Source organism: Mauremys reevesii, linkage group 16, assembly GCF_016161935.1.
Source record: "Mauremys reevesii isolate NIE-2019 linkage group 16, ASM1616193v1, whole genome shotgun sequence".
Lineage (NCBI taxonomy): Eukaryota > Metazoa > Chordata > Testudines > Geoemydidae > Mauremys > Mauremys reevesii.
Window position 1 is genome coordinate 1,709,456 of NC_052638.1, and position 19,427 is coordinate 1,728,882.

Genomic DNA, 19,427 nt, shown 5'->3' on the forward strand with positions numbered 1-19,427 from the left:
CAACGCCCGCCCAGCCATACATGGTGCCAGGGATGGGCTCAGCGCCTTGCGGGGAGTGAGAGCAGGATCTGACCTCTCTTTGGACAGCCCTGGAGTGAAGGGGCCTTTTCTTGGCTCACTTCAAATGCTGTGAACTAGCCATGCTGCAGGAGATCACTGGCCTCAGCCGGGCGCTGTCCCTGCTGCTTCCCCCGCTGCGCACCTGGGCCCCTCCCTGCCCCCTAGAGGGGCCTTCACAGCAGGTGCTGCTGGAGCAGGGGTGTGGGAGGATTGGCTGACCCCCAGCGTCCGGCTTCCTCTGGGACGGGCTGCCCACCGGTCCCTGGTTCCCAGCATGGCTGAGCCCCGTCACCCCTGCTTTGCGGGGGAGCCCCCGGCTGCTGGGAACCCCCCTCTGTCTGGGGCAGGTGGGAAATAGAGCTGGAGAGCAGTTGGGCTCTCAGGAGAGGGCAGGGAAACCACCTGCTTCCAGCCTGGACAGGGCAGACAGGAGCTGGGCCTGCTCCCCCCAGACAACTCTGCCAGTGCCCCTCAACCCTGACCCCCTGCTGTCCCAGCCCTGGGCTCCCTCCCACTTTACCAGTGCCCCACAGCCCTGTGGTGTCCCAGCCCTGGGCTCCCCCCCCCTCCACAGTTCTGCCGGTGCCTCTCAGTACCGCCCCACAGCCCCAGCTATCCCAGCCCTAGACTCCTCTCTGCTCCTGCCCCCAGCTTTGCTGGTGCCCCCCAGTCCGCTTTGCAGAATCACAGATGAAGGTGTGGCCCTTCATGAGACGGGCAGATAGGACGTGCCCCCATTTGAGCCAGTCGGGTCATTCTGGCTTTACCCATGAGGTCTGAAGGCAGCTGGGTCTGGGTGGGGGGAGTCCCTTGTGTCTTGGGGCAGTGGAGGGGCTGTGTGACAGGTGTAGCTGTGCCCCAGGGGGCCATGTGGAGGGAGCTGCATATGGGCTCAGCGCCTTGCGTTCCTCTTCCCACCTGGATCCCAGCCCCAGGCCAGGTGTCGTTTGTAGCAGCAGGAAGCAGAGCAGTGCGGTGTGGGGATGACTAATCCCCAGCAAACGGCTGGGAGCAGAGTGACTGTGCGTGGCCGAGCACTGAAGGTTCTTTCCATCGCTCAGCCCCTGGGCCAGGCTGGGTGATATTTGGAAGCATGACCAATGTGTCATGCTCCTGAGCAGCGCTGGCGAGTATTGACTATCAGCGCCCCTGGACCAGGGAGGGAGCAGGAAATGGCGGCTCTCTGTGCCTGGGGCCTGATCTGGGGCACTGCCAGCCCTGCAGGAGCACTGGCACAGGGCAGCCAGGCATCCCCATCTCCACCACCAGGTGACTCTAAACTTGGAGAAGTGGTAGATACGCTGGAGGGTAGGGATAGGATACAGAGGGACCTAGACAAATTAGAGGACTGGGCCAAAAGAAACCTGATGAGGTTCAACAAGGACAAGTGCAGAGTCCTGCACTTAGGATGGAAGAATCCCATGCACTGCTACAGACTAAGGACCAAATGGCTGGGCAGCAGTTCTGCAGAAAAGAACCTAGAGGTTATAGTGGACGAGAAGCTGGATATGAGTCAGCAGTGTGCCCTTGTTGCCAAGGCATTTTGGGCTGTATAAGTAGGGGCATTGCCAGCAGATCGAGGGATGTGATCATTCCCCTCTATTCGACATTGGTGAGGCCCCATCTGGAGTACTGTGTCCAGTTTTGGGCTCCACACTACAAGAAAGATGTGGAAAAATTAGAAAGAGTCCAGCGGAGGGCAACAAAAATGATTAGGGGGCTGGAGCACATGACTTCTAAGGAGAGGCTGAGGGAACTGGGATTGTTTAGTCTGCAGAAGAGAAGAATGAGGGGGGATTTGATAGCTGCTTTCAACTACCTGAAAGGGGGTTCCAAAGAGGATAGATCTAGACTGTTCTCAGTGGTAGAAGATGACAGAACAAGGAGTAATGGTCTCAAGTTGCAGTGGGGGAGGTTTAGGTTGGATATTAGGAAAAACTTTTTCACTAGTAGGGTGGTGAAGCACTGGAATGGGTTACCTAGGGAGGTGGTGGAATCTCCTTCCTTAGAGGTTTTTAAGGTCAGTCTTGACAAAGCCCTGGCTGGGATGATTTAGTTGGGTTTGGTCCTGCTTTGAGCAGGGGGTTGGACTAGATACTTCCTGAGATCCCTTCCAACCCTGAGATTCTATGATTCTGTGATTCTATGCCTCTCGCAAAGCCTTAATGTCCAGTTCCCCTGGGGGAGGGGCTCTAATTTGGTGGGGCTGGGATGGGGAGGACACAGCATCTGGGTGCCCAGCTCCGGTTCCCTTCAATGGGAGCTGGGTGTCCAACCACCGTGGTTTGTCCGCTGGCAGTGCCCCGTTAAGGGGCAGGTGCGACACACGCCTTGCTTGTCTCCCAGCAGATCTCTGGCACCCGCTGCATCGCGCCCAGTGACGGTTCAGCAGAGCGCAGGGCAGGGTGGGGGATGCAGGCAGGCTCTGGGAGATGGTGGCGGAGCCCAGCCAGTGGGTTTCTGACCAGGGTCGCTCATCCACAGGGGCAGCCCTGCAGCCCGAGCGCTAGCACGTCTCTGTCCTGCGGGGGCGTGGCTGGACTGTGTGCACAGCGGATTCTGGACCAGGGCTGCTGGCTGTGGGCTGACCCTGCAGTTCTCTCGGGCCACCTGGTGTCACCAGGCCGGGTCCTCTCATGAAGGGCTACCACAAAGGCCTTTTGCCGGCCGCATGGGCTCGGAGGATATCGCTCAGGGCGGGGGCCACCCCGGGGACCTTCCAGCTCTCAGGGGAGCCTGGCAGCAGTGAGCACCTATGGCTGCTTTGCAGGCACTGAGGCGGGTAGCTCAATGCTTTGGGAGGGGCAGGCCCAGTCCGTACGGCGCTGGGGAGAGAAGGCCAAGGTCTCTCGGTGCCCTGCCTTGAGCGGTGCACGTGGCATGGGCGGCCAAGGGGCAGGAAGGCAGGGTCCCAGTGCGGCTGACTCACCCTCCCTCGTCTGTCCCCCCCCAGAACGTGCTGGCCAAGGCGCTGTATGACAACGTGTCCGAGTCCCCGGACGAGCTCTCCTTCCGCAAGGGTGACATCATGACAGTGCTAGAGCGCAACACGCAGGGCCTGGATGGCTGGTGGCTCTGCTCGCTGCACGGGCGCCAGGGCATTGTGCCTGGCAACCGCCTGAAGATCCTGGTGGGCATGTATGACAAGAAGCAGCAGGCAGGGCCTGGCCAAGGGCAGCCGCCCTCCCACCAGCACCCGCTGCACCCCACCACCCGGCCGCCAGGGGACAGCATCTACCTGATCCCAGCCCCAAGCAAGGGGCAGCTGGGCCTCTACCCGGGCTCTGCGCCAGGGGCCCCCTTCCCCTCACCTCCAGCCAAGCAGCCGCTGACGTATCCAAAGCAGCCGCCGCCCCACACCTGCCAGGACATCTACCAGGTGCCTCCGTCGCTGAGCCACGCCCCGGACATCTCCACCAGTCCGCCACAGGAGATCTACCAGGTGCCCCCAGCTGCGGGGCTGGGCCAGGACATCTACCAGGTGCCACCGTCCTTGGACATGAGGAGCTGGGAAGGGCCGAAGCCCCAGGGAAAGGTAGGACGCATCCCCACATGGTCCAGGGCCCAGCTCTGCCCTGAGAATTGCCCAGGGTCCCCGCGGGGGGATCCAGGCAGCTCTCCCAGTGCTGGGGCAGGAGCTGGAGGCAGGCGTGATGGGCAGGGGATGTTTCTATTCTGGGTACCCCTGGGTTGTGGGGGAGCTCCCCAGCCTTTGCTTTCTGGAGAGTTTGGGGGCAATCCTTCCCTTCTGGGGGGTGCTGTGGGGCACTCAGCGTAACATCCCCACAGCCAGGCCCCCGCCCCTTTCAGGCTGGGTTTGAGTGCCATGCCCCTCACCAGGGCATCTGGGCTCCCGGCATGGGAGGGCACAAGTCTCTGTTCTCCTGTGCCTGGGGCCCCGGGGGAGGGGGCCAAAGTGGGCATTAACCCCCTGCCGCCCACCTGGCCTCCATGCACATTGCAGCAGCCTGCGGGCTGCCCTCCTTTGGGCTTATTCTGTGGCCCCCGAGGGCACAGAATAGTGCAGGACGCTCTGGGCACCCCCCTGCATGCCCCCTGTGCCAGCGGTAGGGGCAGTGTGCCAGCTCCCTGACACTGCGGGCTTTCGGGGGCAGGGCCGGCCCACAACATTTTGGCACCTTAGGCAGGAGCTCAAATGATGCGCCCATGCTCCCTTGCTTGGGCCAAAACTTTGAAAGGTCTCAATTCTGCCATCTTCCTGTTCTACCTGAGGGTCCACAGTCTGGCCAGCTCGTGGTCTATTGAGATGGTTGCAAGGCTGACCAGCCTCCCCTGTGTCATTGTGGAGCGTAGATGTGTTTTTATTAACTTTGGCTTGGAGAATCTGTGTTCTCCACTGGCAACTGTTACAGGAAGTGTCAGAAGTATGTGCAGAGCAACAAAAGCATTGGGAAAGATCTTTTTTGTGCACATATATTCCAGAACAGCCTTTGGAGTTGATCCTGCTGAAATGTATCTTGAAAGGGCTTTCAGTTATCACCTAAATCACTCACATCAATATCACACGTCATCATGTGTCAACACTGTCTCTAGTGCCCAGCATTGCTGGTGTAGGTCATCTTCAGGTATAGTGAGGAGTTTTGGAATATCCTACAACATCCCAAATATACTGCTGTGTTCCTTGAGCTGCATGAAATGTTCTTCAATGACTGTATTGCACAATCTAGCACCTGGTTAAATAATTCAACTTTGAATTGTTGTTTGAGGTCTTTTAAGGGATTATCCCATGCCTCATAATCAAATGTTGTCGTCTTCAGTGACTCTTGTATTCTTGAATGGGTGGGAAAATAGCTTCAGTGTGAATTTCCTCTGCCAACTTCTGTGCGCTCTTCAGAACATTTAGAAATCCCTCATCTGACCGTTAAGACTGTAGGTATCACTTTGCTTTGTCCAGTTGTTCCATTGCTCCAGATATATCAAGGTCTCTTGCTTACAACATTTATTTCAAACAGTGTGTCATGCCACAACACTAAGCCACACAGAAATTTGAAGTTATGTATGTTTCTGGTGATTCATCATAGTATCATAGAATATCAGGGTCAGAAGGGACCTCAGGAGGACCAATCCCCAACTAAATCAGCCCAGCCGGGGCTTTGTCAAGTCTGACCTTAAAAACCTCTAAGGAAGGAGATTCCACCACCTCCCTAGTTAACCCATTCCAGTGCTTCACCACCCTCGTAATGAAAAAGTTTTTCCTAATATCTAACCTAAACCTCCGCTGGACTCTTTCCAATTTTTCCACATCCTTCTTGTAGTGTGGGGCCCAAAACTGGACACGGTACTCCAGATGAGGCCTCACCAATGTCGAATAGAGGGGAATGATCACATCCCTCAATCTGCTGGCAATGCCCCTACTTATACAGCCCAAAATGCCGTTAGCCTTCTTGGCAACAAGGGCACACTGTTGACTCATATCCAGCTTCTCGTCCACTGTAACCCCTAGGTTCTTTTCTGCAGAACTGCTGCCTAGCCATTCAGTCCCTAGTCTGTAGCAGTGCATGGGATTCTTCCATCCTAAGTGCAGGACTCTGCACTTGTCCTTGTTGAACCTCATCAGATTTCTTTTGGCCCAATCCTCTAATTTGTCTAAGTCCCTCTGTGTCCTATCCCTACCCTCCAGCATATATACCATTCCTCCCAGTTTAGTGTCATCTGCAAACTTGCTGAGGGTGCAATCCACGCCATCCTCCAGATCATTAATGAAGAGATTGAACAAAACCAGCCCCAGGACTGACTCTTGGCACTCCGCTTGATACCGGCTGTCAACTAAACATGGAGCCATTTAACACTACCCATTGAGCCCGACCATCTAGCCAGCTTTCCATTCCCTCTGCCACTGTTTTCCCACAAACGGTTCCTGTCATAGGATTAGCCTCCATAATGGCAACTATGGCATTATCTATCTTCCCAATTTGATGTTTGATAGGCTATATCACCTCCACTCGACTTTCCCATCGTGTCGCACTCAGTGGTTTCAATGTCAGAGAGGATGTTCTCAGATGTTGCTTCAAAATTTCCCATCGATGAGTTGATGCAGAGAAAAATACATAAATGCATTGAATTACATTAAAAGATTCAGCAGCCTCACTAGAAGCTGATGCTGCATCACTGACCACCAAGTTCAATGAATGAGAACTGCATGGGACAAAAAAAAGCTCGAGGGTGTAACTCTCGGATCCGTGTCTGGACTCCTCTGTTCTTTCCTCTCATGTTGGCACCATTATCATAGCCCTGACCTCTCATGTCAGCTATCGCAATTCCTGTATCTTCCAGCTTTTTAAGAAGCACATTTGTCACACCAGCTCCTGTAGTATCATCAATGTCAATAAATTCTAGAAAATGCTCTCTGACAGTCACCATTGCAGAGACATTTTCACTAGGTTCTGTTGTTGTTACAAAACGCACCATTAAAGTCATTTGTTCCGTACGGCTGGTGTCAGGTGTGCAGTCCAGAATAACAGAGTAATATCTTGCTGACTTCAGATCTGTCACAATCTTCTGTTTGACTTTTGCTGCCAGTTACTGTATGATCTCATTTTGAATTGTTTTTCCAAGGTAGTGATGTGTAGACATTTCTTGAGTGGTGACTCTTCGTAGATGCTCCTGGAGTACAGCTTCAAACTCAGCCATCAGCTCCACAATTTTAACGAAGTTTCCATTGTTTGGCACATACAGCTGATCTGCAGTGTCATGCAGTGCTAGGTTTTGGGTAGCAAGCGTTCTCACAATGACAATGAGCCTTTTCAGAACATTTTGCCAGTAAAGAGACTCTGGTGCAATCTTCTCTTGATGCTGATCATCTATGGTGGCCTTTAACCTTAGTCTCGTCTCAAGCTCTTTCCCCCTATGGGATGCTCTCTGGTGGTTTGCTGCCTTCTCATGGCATGCCAGATTTCTAGCCAGATTTTTCCAGTCCTTTGTTCCTGTAGAACCCAATGTGGCTGGAACATTAGACTGGAAGAGTTTGCAACAAAACCAGTATGCAGCATTCTGGGTTTTTGAGTACATAAGCCATGGCCTCTCCACCTTGTCACCATTGGGGATTTCACACCAGGAATGTGTTGGATGGAAACTTCTATTTTCATTGTCTTTGGGGAACATGAAGTTTTTCACTTGCTGTGGCCCATGCAGCACAAGGAAGTCCCTCAGGCTACTGCTCAAGTGGGTCCACAGGAACTAAACTCAGCAGCAGCCATTTCTTGCACCTCCACCACACACTTCTCTGATCTACACTTTTCTTCAAGAATGTGCATGGTTACTGTCATGGGCCTGGCACAGCAGCTGGCGGCGATACTTCCAGGGTACCACCAGCTGCCTCCTGATCCCCCCGACTAAATTTTCCCTGGGGAAGCCCATTCTCGGTACAGGAACCCCTTCTCCCACAGGAACCTTTTCTGGCAACCTCCCCCCATGGTCTGTACCACACTGAGGTAGGCCAGGTCCCTTATCTTTCGCAAGGAGGGATCTTTCTGTAACTCGGCCTGGAACTCAGCAGCTGGGACAGGGATGGGGACCTGCTCTCTCTCACCGGCTGGGTCTGAAGCCGCAGCCTCCTTGAGCTGTGTCTCTGGGTGTTCCCTCCCTACCAGGGTAGGGTCCTGCTCTTCGGGCAAGGTACCCTTCCCGAGGTCAGGGCACAGTGTCCCCTGCAGGCTTGGGCTACGGGTCATGACCAGGGCCCCCGGGGGGTTGCTTGGCCAGTTCTCCATGTCCCCCCCCATTAACACCTCAGTGGGTAAATGGGGGTGCACCCCCACTTCCTTGGGGCCCTCCTTGTCCCCCCATTTCAAGTGTACCCTTGCCATGAGCACCTTGAATGGGGTCCCGCCCAGCCCCGTCAGGGTCAGATAGGTGTTGGGCATCACCTGCTCTGGAGCTACCACCTCGGACCGGGCCAGCGTCACCTCAGCACCTGTGTCCCAGTATCCATAGACTTTCCTCCCATCCACCTCCAGGGGAACAAGGCACTCGCTCTGCAGGGAGAGCCCTGCACCCACCCTCTAAACAGAAAATCTGATGTCCAGAGCATCCAGCTCTGCAGCTTGGGGCCTTCCTCCCTCCTGAACAGTAGATAAGCTGCCAGCTCCCCTTGCCTGGGAAGCCTGCCCCTCGTCCAGCTGGGCCTTTTCTCAGTTAATCCTCTGTGGGTCCAGTCTGCTCGGTCTGTACCTGAGCCTGGGGCACTGGGTCCGTATGTGGCCTCTTTGGCTACAGTAATAGCAGCCCATGTCCCATTGGTCCCTTCGAGCTGGTCAGTTGGCCCTGATGCCGGATGTTCCCCTTGGGAGGGGGTTCTCCACGTTTTCATTATGGGAGGTCCCAGGATCACTCCCTCTCTGCATCGTGGTGGGCCTGTTCCTTTGGGAATCCTCCCTGCCACCCCCTGACCGGCACAAACTCATCGGCCAGTCGCCCTGCATGTCGTGGGTTCTCTGGCTTTTGGTCTCTCAACCACAGCCTCAGGTCGGATGGGCACCACTCATACAGTTGCTCCAGTATCAGCAGTTTAACCACGTCCCCCTTCGTCTGGGCCCCATCTGCCCACTTGCTGGCATATCCCTCCATGCGGACGGCCAGTTGCAGATATGAGACCTCAGGGGTTTTATCCTGACTCCAGAACCTCTCCCGGTACATTTCAGGAGTCAGCCCAAACTCGCGCAGCAGGGCCTGCTTGAATAGTTCATAGTCCCCTTTCTCCGCCCCTTCCAGTTGGTGCTACAATGCCTCGGCTTTGGGGTCAAGTAAGGGGGTGAGAACCTGGAGCCTGTCCACAGGATCAACCTGGTGCAGCTCACAGGCCGTCTCAAAGGCAACCAGGAAGTCATCCATGTCCTCCCCCTCCTTACGCTGGGCCAGGATGCACTTATCAAAGCTCCACGCAGTCCTGGGCCCTCCCTCACTCACCCCAGCGGGGGGCCCGCTGCTCCTCAGCCTCACCAGCTCCAGTTCATGCTGACGCTGTGTCTCTTCCTGCTGCCTCTGTCTCTCTTTCTCCTCCAGCTCCCGCTGCCTTTTTCTCTCTTCGTGCTGCCTCTGTTTCTCACGATCCTCCATCTCTCTCATTTTTAGCTCTCTCTCCCATTTTAGCTGCTTCCGCTCCACAGATGCTGAGTGACGCCAGGAGGATCCCCTGCTGGCCGGGGGTGTCAGGGTGCCCTCGGTATTCGCTGGGCTCCTCCCCGCCCTTCCCCTAGGCATAGGAAGAAGAGGTCTTGGGAAGTCCTCAGCAGCCGGCTGACCACTCCCAGCGGGGACAGACATTGGTGCCTGCACTGCATCTGCCAGGCTGCTTTCCTCGGAGACAGGGATCAGTTCATTCGAGCAATCTCCCTCCTCTAGCTGGGCAATCAGCTGGTCTTTGGTGAGCCTCCCACTGCGCAGCCCCCTCTGCTAGCACAACTCCACCAGGTCGCTCTTAAGCCGCTTGGCATACATCTTCCTGCTGGCCACTCGCAGGCCTGGGTGCTCGCCGCTCCCCACAGTTTCCAGGGAGATCCCTAGTGTGTCAGCCCTTCTTGAGGTCACCTCTTCTCTGCCAGGGTCGAGTGGCAGACTCCTCCGCCCTTGTGACCGCTCGCTGCAATCCCCTGGGGGACCCTGTTACTGCAAAGTCCTTCTCTCTGGTCACACACTCCCAGGGGTAACAAGAAACCATCTCTCTCTGAATCTTCAGCACACCTGGTCCCCCTCAGTCCCCCTTCGTTTTACTGCTCCCCAGTCACTTACTGCAGGAAGCGCCGTCCACGGGGTGCAGTAGATCCCACATTTGCCGCCAGTTGTCACGGAGTCCCCGGGCGATGCTCTGGAACTGCTCCCCACCAAGCCAGGCAGGACTTTGGGGAGCCTCCTCTCCCTCGGAGCAGACTGTTTTCAGGGCAAGAAGCTCACACGGCTTCACCTCCTGGGTCTCTCCTTGGAGCATTCAGCATCCTCTGCCCCTCCGTGCGCTTTCCACAGCAAGTCCGCCCCAGCGGGGTCCTGGGGAAGCCACCGGGTCCTGCCCCCCCACTTCGCAGTCAGACGTGACTCTCAGCCAGCCAGTATCACAGAGGTTTATTCAATGACAGGAACACGGTCTAAAACAGAGCTTGTAAGTACCGCGAACTGGACCCCTCGGCCGGGTCCATTCTGGGGGGCAGTGAGCCAGACCCCCACATCTGCACTTCACTCCTCGTCTCCTGCCAGCTCCAGACTGCAAACCCCCTCCCGCCCCTCCTTTCTTGCCTTTGTCTCTTTCCCCGGCCAGGAGGCCACCTCATCTCTTTGTCTCCAACACCTTCAGTTGGCACCTTGCAGGGGAGGAGGGTCCCAGGCCATCAGTTGCTAGGAGACAGAGGGTCAGGCATTTAGGTGCACTGGCCCTTTGCTCTGCTAGATACTTAAGAACTGCATAGGGGACACTGAGGCACCAACACAGTATTCAGAGAAAACATTAAGAACATTCCTAGTTCGTCACAGTTACATCCATTTGAGATGGAGATATGTATGCTGCTTTAGCTGCCAGGTCACCTGCACTCTGACTAACTGGAAGATCAGGATAGCTCAGTGGTTTGAGCATTGGCCTGCTAAACCCAGGGTTGTGAGTTCAATCCTTGAGGGGGCCATTTAGGGAACTGGGGTAAAAATCTGTCCTGCTTTGAGCAGGGGGTTGGACTAGATACCTCCTGAGGTCCCTTCCGACCCTAATATTCTTATTCGTTGATCAGGCATCTCCTGACCACTCACATTCTCACTGAGGCTAGAAGGCTCAGCGTGAACATTTGTGTCTGTGTATCTCAGGAGAGCTCCTTCCTGCTTAGACAGAAAAGCTTCCTTTGCTTGCTTTCTTTTTCTGAATGTTGCCCCAGGGGGGCGTTTTCTTCTTTCACTCATGACTGCTGTTCTGTGCCAGCTATAGTGGCTCTCAACACTCAATTGAAGGGGACAAATAAGCAGGCTGGTAGCAGGGCCTGAGTGAGGGAAGATACTAGCATCTTAAGGGCCTAGCTGGCTCCTACTACTTCAGTTGATTGCCTGTTCTCCTCAAGTGGGTTCAGGGAAGCCGCAGGAACCAGGAAGCTCCCTGAGAAGCTGGTGCGAATCAGTCCAGGCTCCTGGGGGTGCTAGAGAGGTACATAAGAGGCTCCTCCTCCCCTCTCTCCCTGCAGCTCCAGCTCCTTTCTGTTATTCCCTCTCACCTTTTCTGTTATGTTTCTTGTGCCCTCCTTCCTCCAGCACAGCACTCCACCATCTCTGTGCCTCTCGAGCAGAGAGAATACATATGCACCAGCAGCAGCCACAATTTTCGACACTCTGGGTCCTAGTGGTGGCCCCACCACAGTCTGGCACCTAAGGCGGCCGCCTCAGTTTGCCTCATGGTAAGGCCAGTCCTGCTTGGGGGTACATCTCCACCCTACGGGGCACTGTCCCTGGACAGACACACCGTGGTGCAGGGGCCTGGCGGCGCCCTCTGGCGGTTAGAGCTGGGGACGAGGAGTGCAGCGTGGCATGGCTGGGTTAACGGAGCACTGGGCTGTGCTGGATCCCAGCACTGGGCCATGATGAGTGCGGGGCCGTGCTCTGATGCCGCCTGACTTTGTTAGAGCCACTAATGAGCTGGACAGGGACATGTGTGCCCCCGCCCAGCCCCTCTGCCTGTAGCACCACCAGCACCCACCAGGGGGCACCTCTTTGCCACAGGATGCCCAGCAGCTGGGCAGGCCTCAGACGCTGCTGGCAGGGGCTGGCACACCTGGGCACAGGAGCCCTGCCAGTGTTTCCTTGGGCTGTTTTCCAGGCTGTCTTCCTGCCCAGCGCCCCCTGGGAGTGCAGCCGGGGGGCTGGCTCCAGGTCTCTTTAGAAGTGGGGTGGGCAGCATGGCAGCTCTGGGGAGAGAGATCACCACCTGGGCATGCAGCACTCTCCCCGGCTGCAGAGCAGGGGGCCTGCTGGTCCCCTGTGGGTCTCCTGTGGCCCGTGCTATGAGGCTGGGCCTGACCAGGCCATCCCCCACCTGCCCTTCCCCGGTGGCCTGACCTTGAGGCGGGGCCTGATGTTGCAGCTGCCAAGGCTGAGCATGGAGTGCTGCTGCTTGGCCTGTGGCCAACTGAGCCCACAGTCCGGAGTCCGTTAGCTTCTCTGCCTGCTCCCAGCCGCTGGCTTCAGCAGGCAAGCACCAGCTGTAGCAGGAGCCGGAGGGGTCTCCTCTTCCCCCAGCTCACACCACAGTGGGGGGTATGGTAGGGAGCTGGCATAAGGCCTGGCTGTGTTCGGTGGCTCCACGTGGCTGGACCACAGCCAGCACTGGGCAGAAAGGTGGGGGGCTGTTGGAGTGAGGGGCACTGTCACCCACCCAACTCATTGGAGATCCTCAGTCTCCGATCCCTGCCCTGGGGGGGAGGAGGGGAAGACCCCTCTGCACTGCCTGGCTCGAGGGCCTGCCCGGCCCCCAGGTACGTTAGAGCAGACTCAGGGCTGTTCCAGCTTGTGCTCTGCCACCCCCTCCAGCCCCTCCTTTCTGGCCTTTCTCTTTCCTGGGCCAGGAGGTCACCTGATCTTTGTTCACCTTTAGCTATTCCCTTGCAGGGGGAAGGGCCCAGCCACTTGTTGCCAGGACAGAGTGTTGGCCATTTATACACACTGGAGACTTAAGAAATGCATAGGGGAAACTGGCACCCACACAGTATTCAGAGGAAACATTAACAGTCCCACTTCATCACACCCTCCCCTGGAGTGAGGGGTCAGGGCCCTTAGCTGGAGTGGCTAGCCGACTCCCACCCCTGCCCCACAGGGCAGCCCACGTGTGGTAGCACCCACCCAGGCTGGCCTGGGGCTCTCTGCTGGTGCTGCGGGGTTCAGCACGCAGGGCAGGGCCGTGTAATGCTGTAGGGCAATGCCCTAGAGAAGCAAAACCCATCAGTCCCTCGGTGCCAGGGCAGCTAAGAAGAGCAGCCTGGCTGGGCCTTTACAGGGGCCAGGGAGCAAAACCACAGGCTGGAAACTGGTGCCCTCCGTGGCCCTGCACCCAGGGGTTTGTCTTGCAGGGGAAGCAGCTGTGGGGGGTGGGGGGAATTCCCCAGTATAATCTGGGACCAGAGGCTGCTGCTCCCAGATCTGTTAAGCCTTGAATTTCTGGGGTCAGCTCTCACCTGAGTGCATATGTTACATCTGCTGGTTGGGATTGAGGGGCAGATGCGGCTGGGAAGCCTTGGCTAGAATGGCAGCAGGCTATGGGTCAGGATTGAGGGGCAGCGGCAGAGCTGTGGGTGGGACCTTCCCTAGATACCTGCCCCTCCCCACTCCCCCCCCCCCACCGTGCAAGGTATGTGCACAGACATGCATGCCCCATGAACCCCCCCTGCCGCTCAGGGGAACCCCAGCTAACTCCTGCCCTCAGGGGCTGCTCTGAGCCCGGGGCACTAACAGAACCCTTAGGTTCCCCCCAGTGGATGGGGGAGTCGAGGGAAAGCAGGGTGGAGTCTGCTAGGTCTGTGCCTCCCAGGGGAGGGGTCCCAGCCATTCAGTGTGTTTACAATGCTACAAACTGTCTCTGCTGTGAGAGAGCTAGTGGCACCCCCACACACATACCCAGGGCTGCGATGGTGCCGGACACCCATCTCACTGGCTGTGCTGGTGCACCCATAAGCCACACGCAGACAGATGGCCGCCCGCAGGCGTGCCCACACCCTGAAGCAGGCAGGCACGTGTAGACAGACACACGTATGCACAGGCAGGCACATACGTGCAGATGCATGCATGCACCCAGACACACAGACAGATGGCTGCGGATGTGCCCACGCCCAGAAGCAGGCAGGCACGCACAGATGTGTAGACAGACACACGTATGCACAGGCAGGCACACACATGCAGACGCATGCATGCACCCAGATGCAGACAGATGGCTGCGGATGTGCCCACGCCCAGAAGCAGGCAGGCACGCACAGATGTGTAGACAGACACACGTATGCACAGGCAGGCACACACGTGCAGACGCATGCATGCACCCAGATGCAGACAGATGGCTGCGGATGTGCCCACGCCCAGAAGCAGGCAGGCATGCATGCAGACTCGCATAGCAGGGCACACAGGAGGTGAGCTGGGAACGCTTGCTGCTACAGGGATGCTGACCCCAGGACCAAAGGCTCGAGGGCAGGGGCACACTGGGCATAACCCTCCTCCCCACAGCCTGGGGCAGACTTCCCTGGGGTTGGCCAGGGAGTCAGCCTGGCCCATGCTTCCCAGAGTAGGTGCACCAAGGCAGTAGCTACTGTGCCAGGTGCCAGCGTGGGCTGATCGTCCATGGCAAAGCTCCGTGGGATGGGGCAGCTCTGGGTCAGAGGCTGGCTCTCGTGCAAGGCTAATAGCCCCTGCCGGGATGGCCCTGGCAGCACCCTTGGCACAGGCACCGGGGAGGAGACATGACCCATCTCTGGGTGTGGCTCAGGGAGAGTCCTGGCTCCACCTGGCACTCCAGCCATGCACGCTGGGAGCAGGGCAGTTCTGCCACCCTGGTAAGGCCATGAAGGCGAAGGGCAATGGGGATAAAATACAGCCCAGTTTTACAGCAGGTCAATTGCCCTGCAGCTCTAACGGGATGCCAGTGAGGCATCAGACAGCACCCAGGGGGGGCTGTTAGTCACACAGGAGGAGCTGGGGATGAATTGGGGAACCGAATGGTGAGTAAGGAGCGAATATCCCTAATGACCGGGGCAGGCTCTGAGTCACTACAGAGAATTCTTGCCCGGCTGTCTGGGTTTTGCCCACATGCTCAGGGTCTGACTGATCACTGTATTTGGGTGGGGAAGGAATTTTCCCCTGGGTCAGGTTGACAGAGACTCGGCAGGGTCACTTGCTGGGTTGAGTAAATGGTGGATTCTCTGTAACTTGACGTCTTTAAATCTAGATTTGAGGATGTCAGTGACTCAGCCAGAGGTCAGGGGTCTGTTACAGGAGTAAGCAGGTGAGGTTCTGTGGCCTGTGATGTGCATGTCAGACTAGATGGCCCTTCTGGCTTTAAAATTGCTGAGGAGCAAAGCGTGCTGTCAGCGCTGGGATTGCACCGGGCACCCTTCGACCTGCAAGCTGGCCCAGGGGTGCTGCAGGGCTCACTCCCCACGGCCCAGGCCCTAGAAACAGGGCTGCAGTCCCTCAGCCCAAACTGGCTGTGGCCAGCATGCAGCAATGCAGGGCAAGGGGTGCAGACAGCAGGCAGCTCCAGGCCTGGTGCCCCAGGCACGAGGAGCCACTCCAGGGCGTTGCCTGCCCAGCACGGGATCAGGCACTCAGCTGTGCAAACACCGACCCATTGCTATTCCAGCCCCAGGCCCAGCTCTGCTGCTGCCCCTCTACCCACAGGTTAATGTTCTTGTCACTTGGGCCCTGCGGTGCCCAACTCCAACTCCCACGGGTGGGCTATAGGGGAGTGTGGGGCCTAGGCCAGTTTTACGCCCTGCGTGGCTGGTAGAATGCTGGCAGCACCTGCCTCAGTGGTGTGTGCAGGGGATGGCAGCCCTGGCTGGTCCTTTGCCTTTCAGCCACTGCCCCTTTGCCAGCTGCTGGCTGCTCCTGCCTGGGGCTTGGCTACGCCCACTGAGCTGCACTCCCTGTGGCAGGGGAGCACCTAGCTCTCTTCAGTGGAGTTCTCCTCACAGCCCCTGGCAGGCTGGGCAGGGCTAGTTGCCACTCAGGAGTAGGGGAAACTGAGGCACATCTCCAGGGGCATCAGGGCATGTCTATGGTCAATTTGGGGTTTGAACCTGGGTCTGCCAAGTCCCAGTTTTCAGCCTAATCACTGGGCTCTCCTTCCTTCTCCAGCAGCCCTCTCCTCACAAGCTGGGCTGGGCTGGGCCTGGGCCTGTCAACTGAGTGCTCTCAAATGCATAGCCCCATCTCTCCTCCCCCGCACGTACCCCTTCCCCCACACAGCCCCATTTCCCCCAACACACACACCCCTCCTCCCACATGCAGCCCCCTTCTCTGCCTACTGCCCACCCAGGGAGGCTCCCCGAGGAGCTGACTCCCATCTTCCATACATTATCCCATTCCACGGGGAGTGTCACAGCCCCACCCTAGCTCCAGCTGGCTCTGATCAGCAGCTCAATGCTCAGACCCCACTGGCATGTAAATGTGGACCAAGTGCGGACCCCCTCGTAGAGCCAGCTGGCCCAAGCTGTGTGGCATAGCTGGGTTCACCCAGACCCCCAATGCCTTCCTCCAGGCCCTCGGCTGGTGCATTCCTCGCCATGCCGCAGGGGACACGAGCCTGTGCGTGCCCAGCCATGGAGAGCGACACAGACAGTGTAAGGGAGTGGACTAACCCCTGTGGCGCCTCCTGCTGGTCATCTATGGGAATTAGCTCTTCCAGTGTCTTGGAGCGCCCCCTGCAGGCTGGTGATCCACCTTACTGCTGGCCCCCAAGTCCCTCCCAGGACCCCAGTGCCCTTTTCTCTGGGTTGCTGCCCCCCTGGCAGTACCCCCACACTCTGAGTCTCCCCCTCCCCACCCACTAACCTCACCTCACCTCAGTGTAAGGCTACCGCCAGTCACCATCTAGCCCCCCTCCCTGGGGCAGACTGCAGTGTCAGCCACTCATCACAGGCAAGGGTGGGTTGGACCTGCTGCCTCTCTCTGTAACTGGGCTGCCCCTCTGCAGCCCCTGTACTGGTCTTAGGCCCTCAGCTAGGCCCACAGCCGGGGGTTTCCTAGGCCAGAGCTCCCCAGCTCCTCCTGCCTTCCCCCAGCCCTGCTCCACTCCTGGTACCCTGCGCAGCTCCCTGCAGCCAGGCCCTTCTCTCTACAAGCAGAGAGAGAGTCCTGAGCTGCCTGCCCTGGCCGCCTTATAAGGCCCCCTTAGTCTGTTTGGGGCATGGCCCCAGCTGCAGCCACTTCCCCCAATCAGCCGGGATTCTGCTCCCTTCCCCAGCCCTCTGCAGGGCTTTTCCAACCCCTTCCGGGCCCCACTACAGACAGGCATGGAGCCCTTTGCTCTCACGCCCTTCTCTCCTCCCTCCGGCTCAGGGGGCTGGGGTGGATAGCGGGAGAAGCTGGACTGGCTCTGCCTTGGGCTGATAGTGAGTCCCTCCCATGGCCTCCAGGGAGGCTGGGCTTGTGGCCATGGCCCTCGGCCGCCTGGCTTCAGCGTGGTCTCTCTGTGTCCCCCAGGCCATGCCCTGTGGTCTTTCTGAGCCTCAGTCCCCCGCAAAACAGGGCAGTGCTCCTCCCTTTGCCAGCCGGGCACGTGAGCTCTTGGGGAGGGGCTCTCCCACCAGCCCTGGGCTGCCAACTGGGACCCTGGCCACTCATGTGAGGCCAGTGAGGCCAGCTGCTACTTGCCATGTGCCCAACTGCATTGGAGGAGTGCTGCCCCCCAGCCCCAGCTTCCACCCGCTGTCGGCACGGCCAGGGAGCTCAGCTGCAGGCTCTGGCAGTGCTGCAAGGGGGAGGGGGAGAGGTTCGGGAGGCAGAGCTGGCTGCAGAACACCAGTGTGAACAGGCAACACCCGGCGCTCAGGGGGAGGTGCCCATCAGTCTGTAGCTGGGATGGAGCACTTACTCCGGGCACTGCCTCCCCGTTCAGTGCCTAAGCAGGAACTGCTGAAACCCCCAACAATTTCTCTTCTCTGCTCCCCACAACTGCCACCCACTCATACCGGGGGAGACTCTGCTCCCCCCCAGGCTTTGGTGTCTGCGCCACGTGGCAGCACTCTGCCCCCCCCCCCCCCCCGGGCCGTGGGGCACCTGTATCACATGGCAGCGCCCTGCTCACCTACCCCTGTGCTCTCTTCCAGGTGGTGGTGCCCACCCGCGTGGGGCAGGTCTACATCTACGACTCACCCAAAGGCGAGCAGGATGAGTACGACATCCCACGGCACCTCCTCGCCTCTGGGCCCCAGGAGATCTACGACGTGCCCCCCGTCCGCGGTGTGCTTGCCAGCCAGTATAGCCAGGAGGTGAGGCCCTGCGCCAGCAGGTGGGCGGGCTGAGAGGCCTGGCATGGCTAGCTAGCTGCCCCTCCCCCTCCCTCATCTTATAGGTGCTGTCCTGTCCACCTGGGCCTGGGGGCAGAGCTTCTTCAGGGGTACTCTGGATCTTGTCTCCTTGCTTGTCTAGCAGCGGGTGATGTGCAGGACAGGGGCTCTCTCCTCCCGGCTTTGGTCTGAGGGACAGACTCCAGTGCGAGAACAAGGGATGCCCAGTGATGCTGAAAAGAGGGCAGATTCCAGTATGATTAGCCTGTGGAACTCCCTACCACTTGAAGTGTCCAGGGGAGGGAAGAAGGGATAGCTCAGTGGTTTGAGCATTGGCCTGCTAAACCCAGGGTTGTGAGTTCAATCTTTGAGGGGGCCATTTAGGGACCTGGGGTAAAAATCTGTCTGGGGATTGGTCCTGCTTTGAGCAGGGGGTTGGACTAGATACCTCCTGAGGTCCCTTCCAACCCTGAGATTCTATAACCTAGACTGTAGCAAGTTTCAAAGAGATTCATGGTTAGTGCTAGCAAAGGCAGAAGGGATACTAACCAATTCGGCTCAACTGGAGGCCATCTGTAGGATGAGAGTGATGTGGGGGACAGATGACCCCCCCATGCCGCATCTCTCTATTGTGGGGTTCATGCACCTTCCTTCCTGGCCACTGTTAGCCAAGCTCCTGGGCTCAGGGCGGTGGGGCTGAGCCATCCAGCTGTCCCAGTGTCCCTAGGGATCAACATGGCTACAGGCAAAGTGCCTGGGCATCCGCTAGCCGCAAGAACCAATGCCATTGCTCGCTGCGCTCGCAGGTCTACGACACCCCCCCAATGGCAGTGAAGGGCCCCACCAGCCGGGAGCCCGGCCAGGAGATCTACGACGTGCCGCCCAGCGTGGAGAAGGCCCTGCACCAGGCTCCCCAAACTGTGAGTGGTGCGGGCGGGGGGCATGGGAATTCCTTTGCCTGCCCCAGGGCTGGGGTCCAAACCTGTGCTCCCTGGCATGCCCCAGCACTAAGCCTTGCCTGGGTCTGCAGCACAGTGGCCCCATGGCAAGGTGCAGCACAGGGTTTCCTCCAGCTGAGCTCCCAGGTGGGGTCAGCGCAGCATTGGCAAGCTCAGACGGTGCCACGGGCAAGCAGGGGCGGGCGCCAGGGGTTGCTAGAGCAAGGGGCTCAGCAGGGACTGGAGGGCAGGTCCCAGCCCCCCCCAGCCTCCAAGAAGCTCCAGGCGGGCCCCACAACCATCAGAGCAGCTTCAAAGCCACCAGACTTTGAAAAATAATAAACATTGGTCAGTTTTCTGAGCCCTCGGGCTCTCCCACAGTGTCTGCTCTGACATGAAGAAGGGGCACGGGTGGCAGGAAGGGGCGCGGGCAGGGCTGGGCACTCACAGCTGCTGTCCCCCT

The 19,427-nt window shown here is 58.2% G+C and overlaps 1 protein-coding gene across 1 annotated transcript in view; it reads left to right on the top strand.

Annotated features, from left to right (window-relative positions):
- BCAR1 (BCAR1 scaffold protein, Cas family member) overlaps positions 1-19,427 on the top strand; it is a 40,972-nt gene that overhangs the window by 15,646 nt on the left and 5,899 nt on the right. Inside the window, exons 2-4 of the mRNA XM_039503655.1 lie at positions 3,014-3,595; positions 17,847-18,008; positions 18,833-18,946. Of these exons, the coding sequence (XP_039359589.1) occupies positions 3,014-3,595; positions 17,847-18,008; positions 18,833-18,946 (858 nt within the window). The remainder of the gene's footprint in view (positions 1-3,013; positions 3,596-17,846; positions 18,009-18,832; positions 18,947-19,427) is intronic.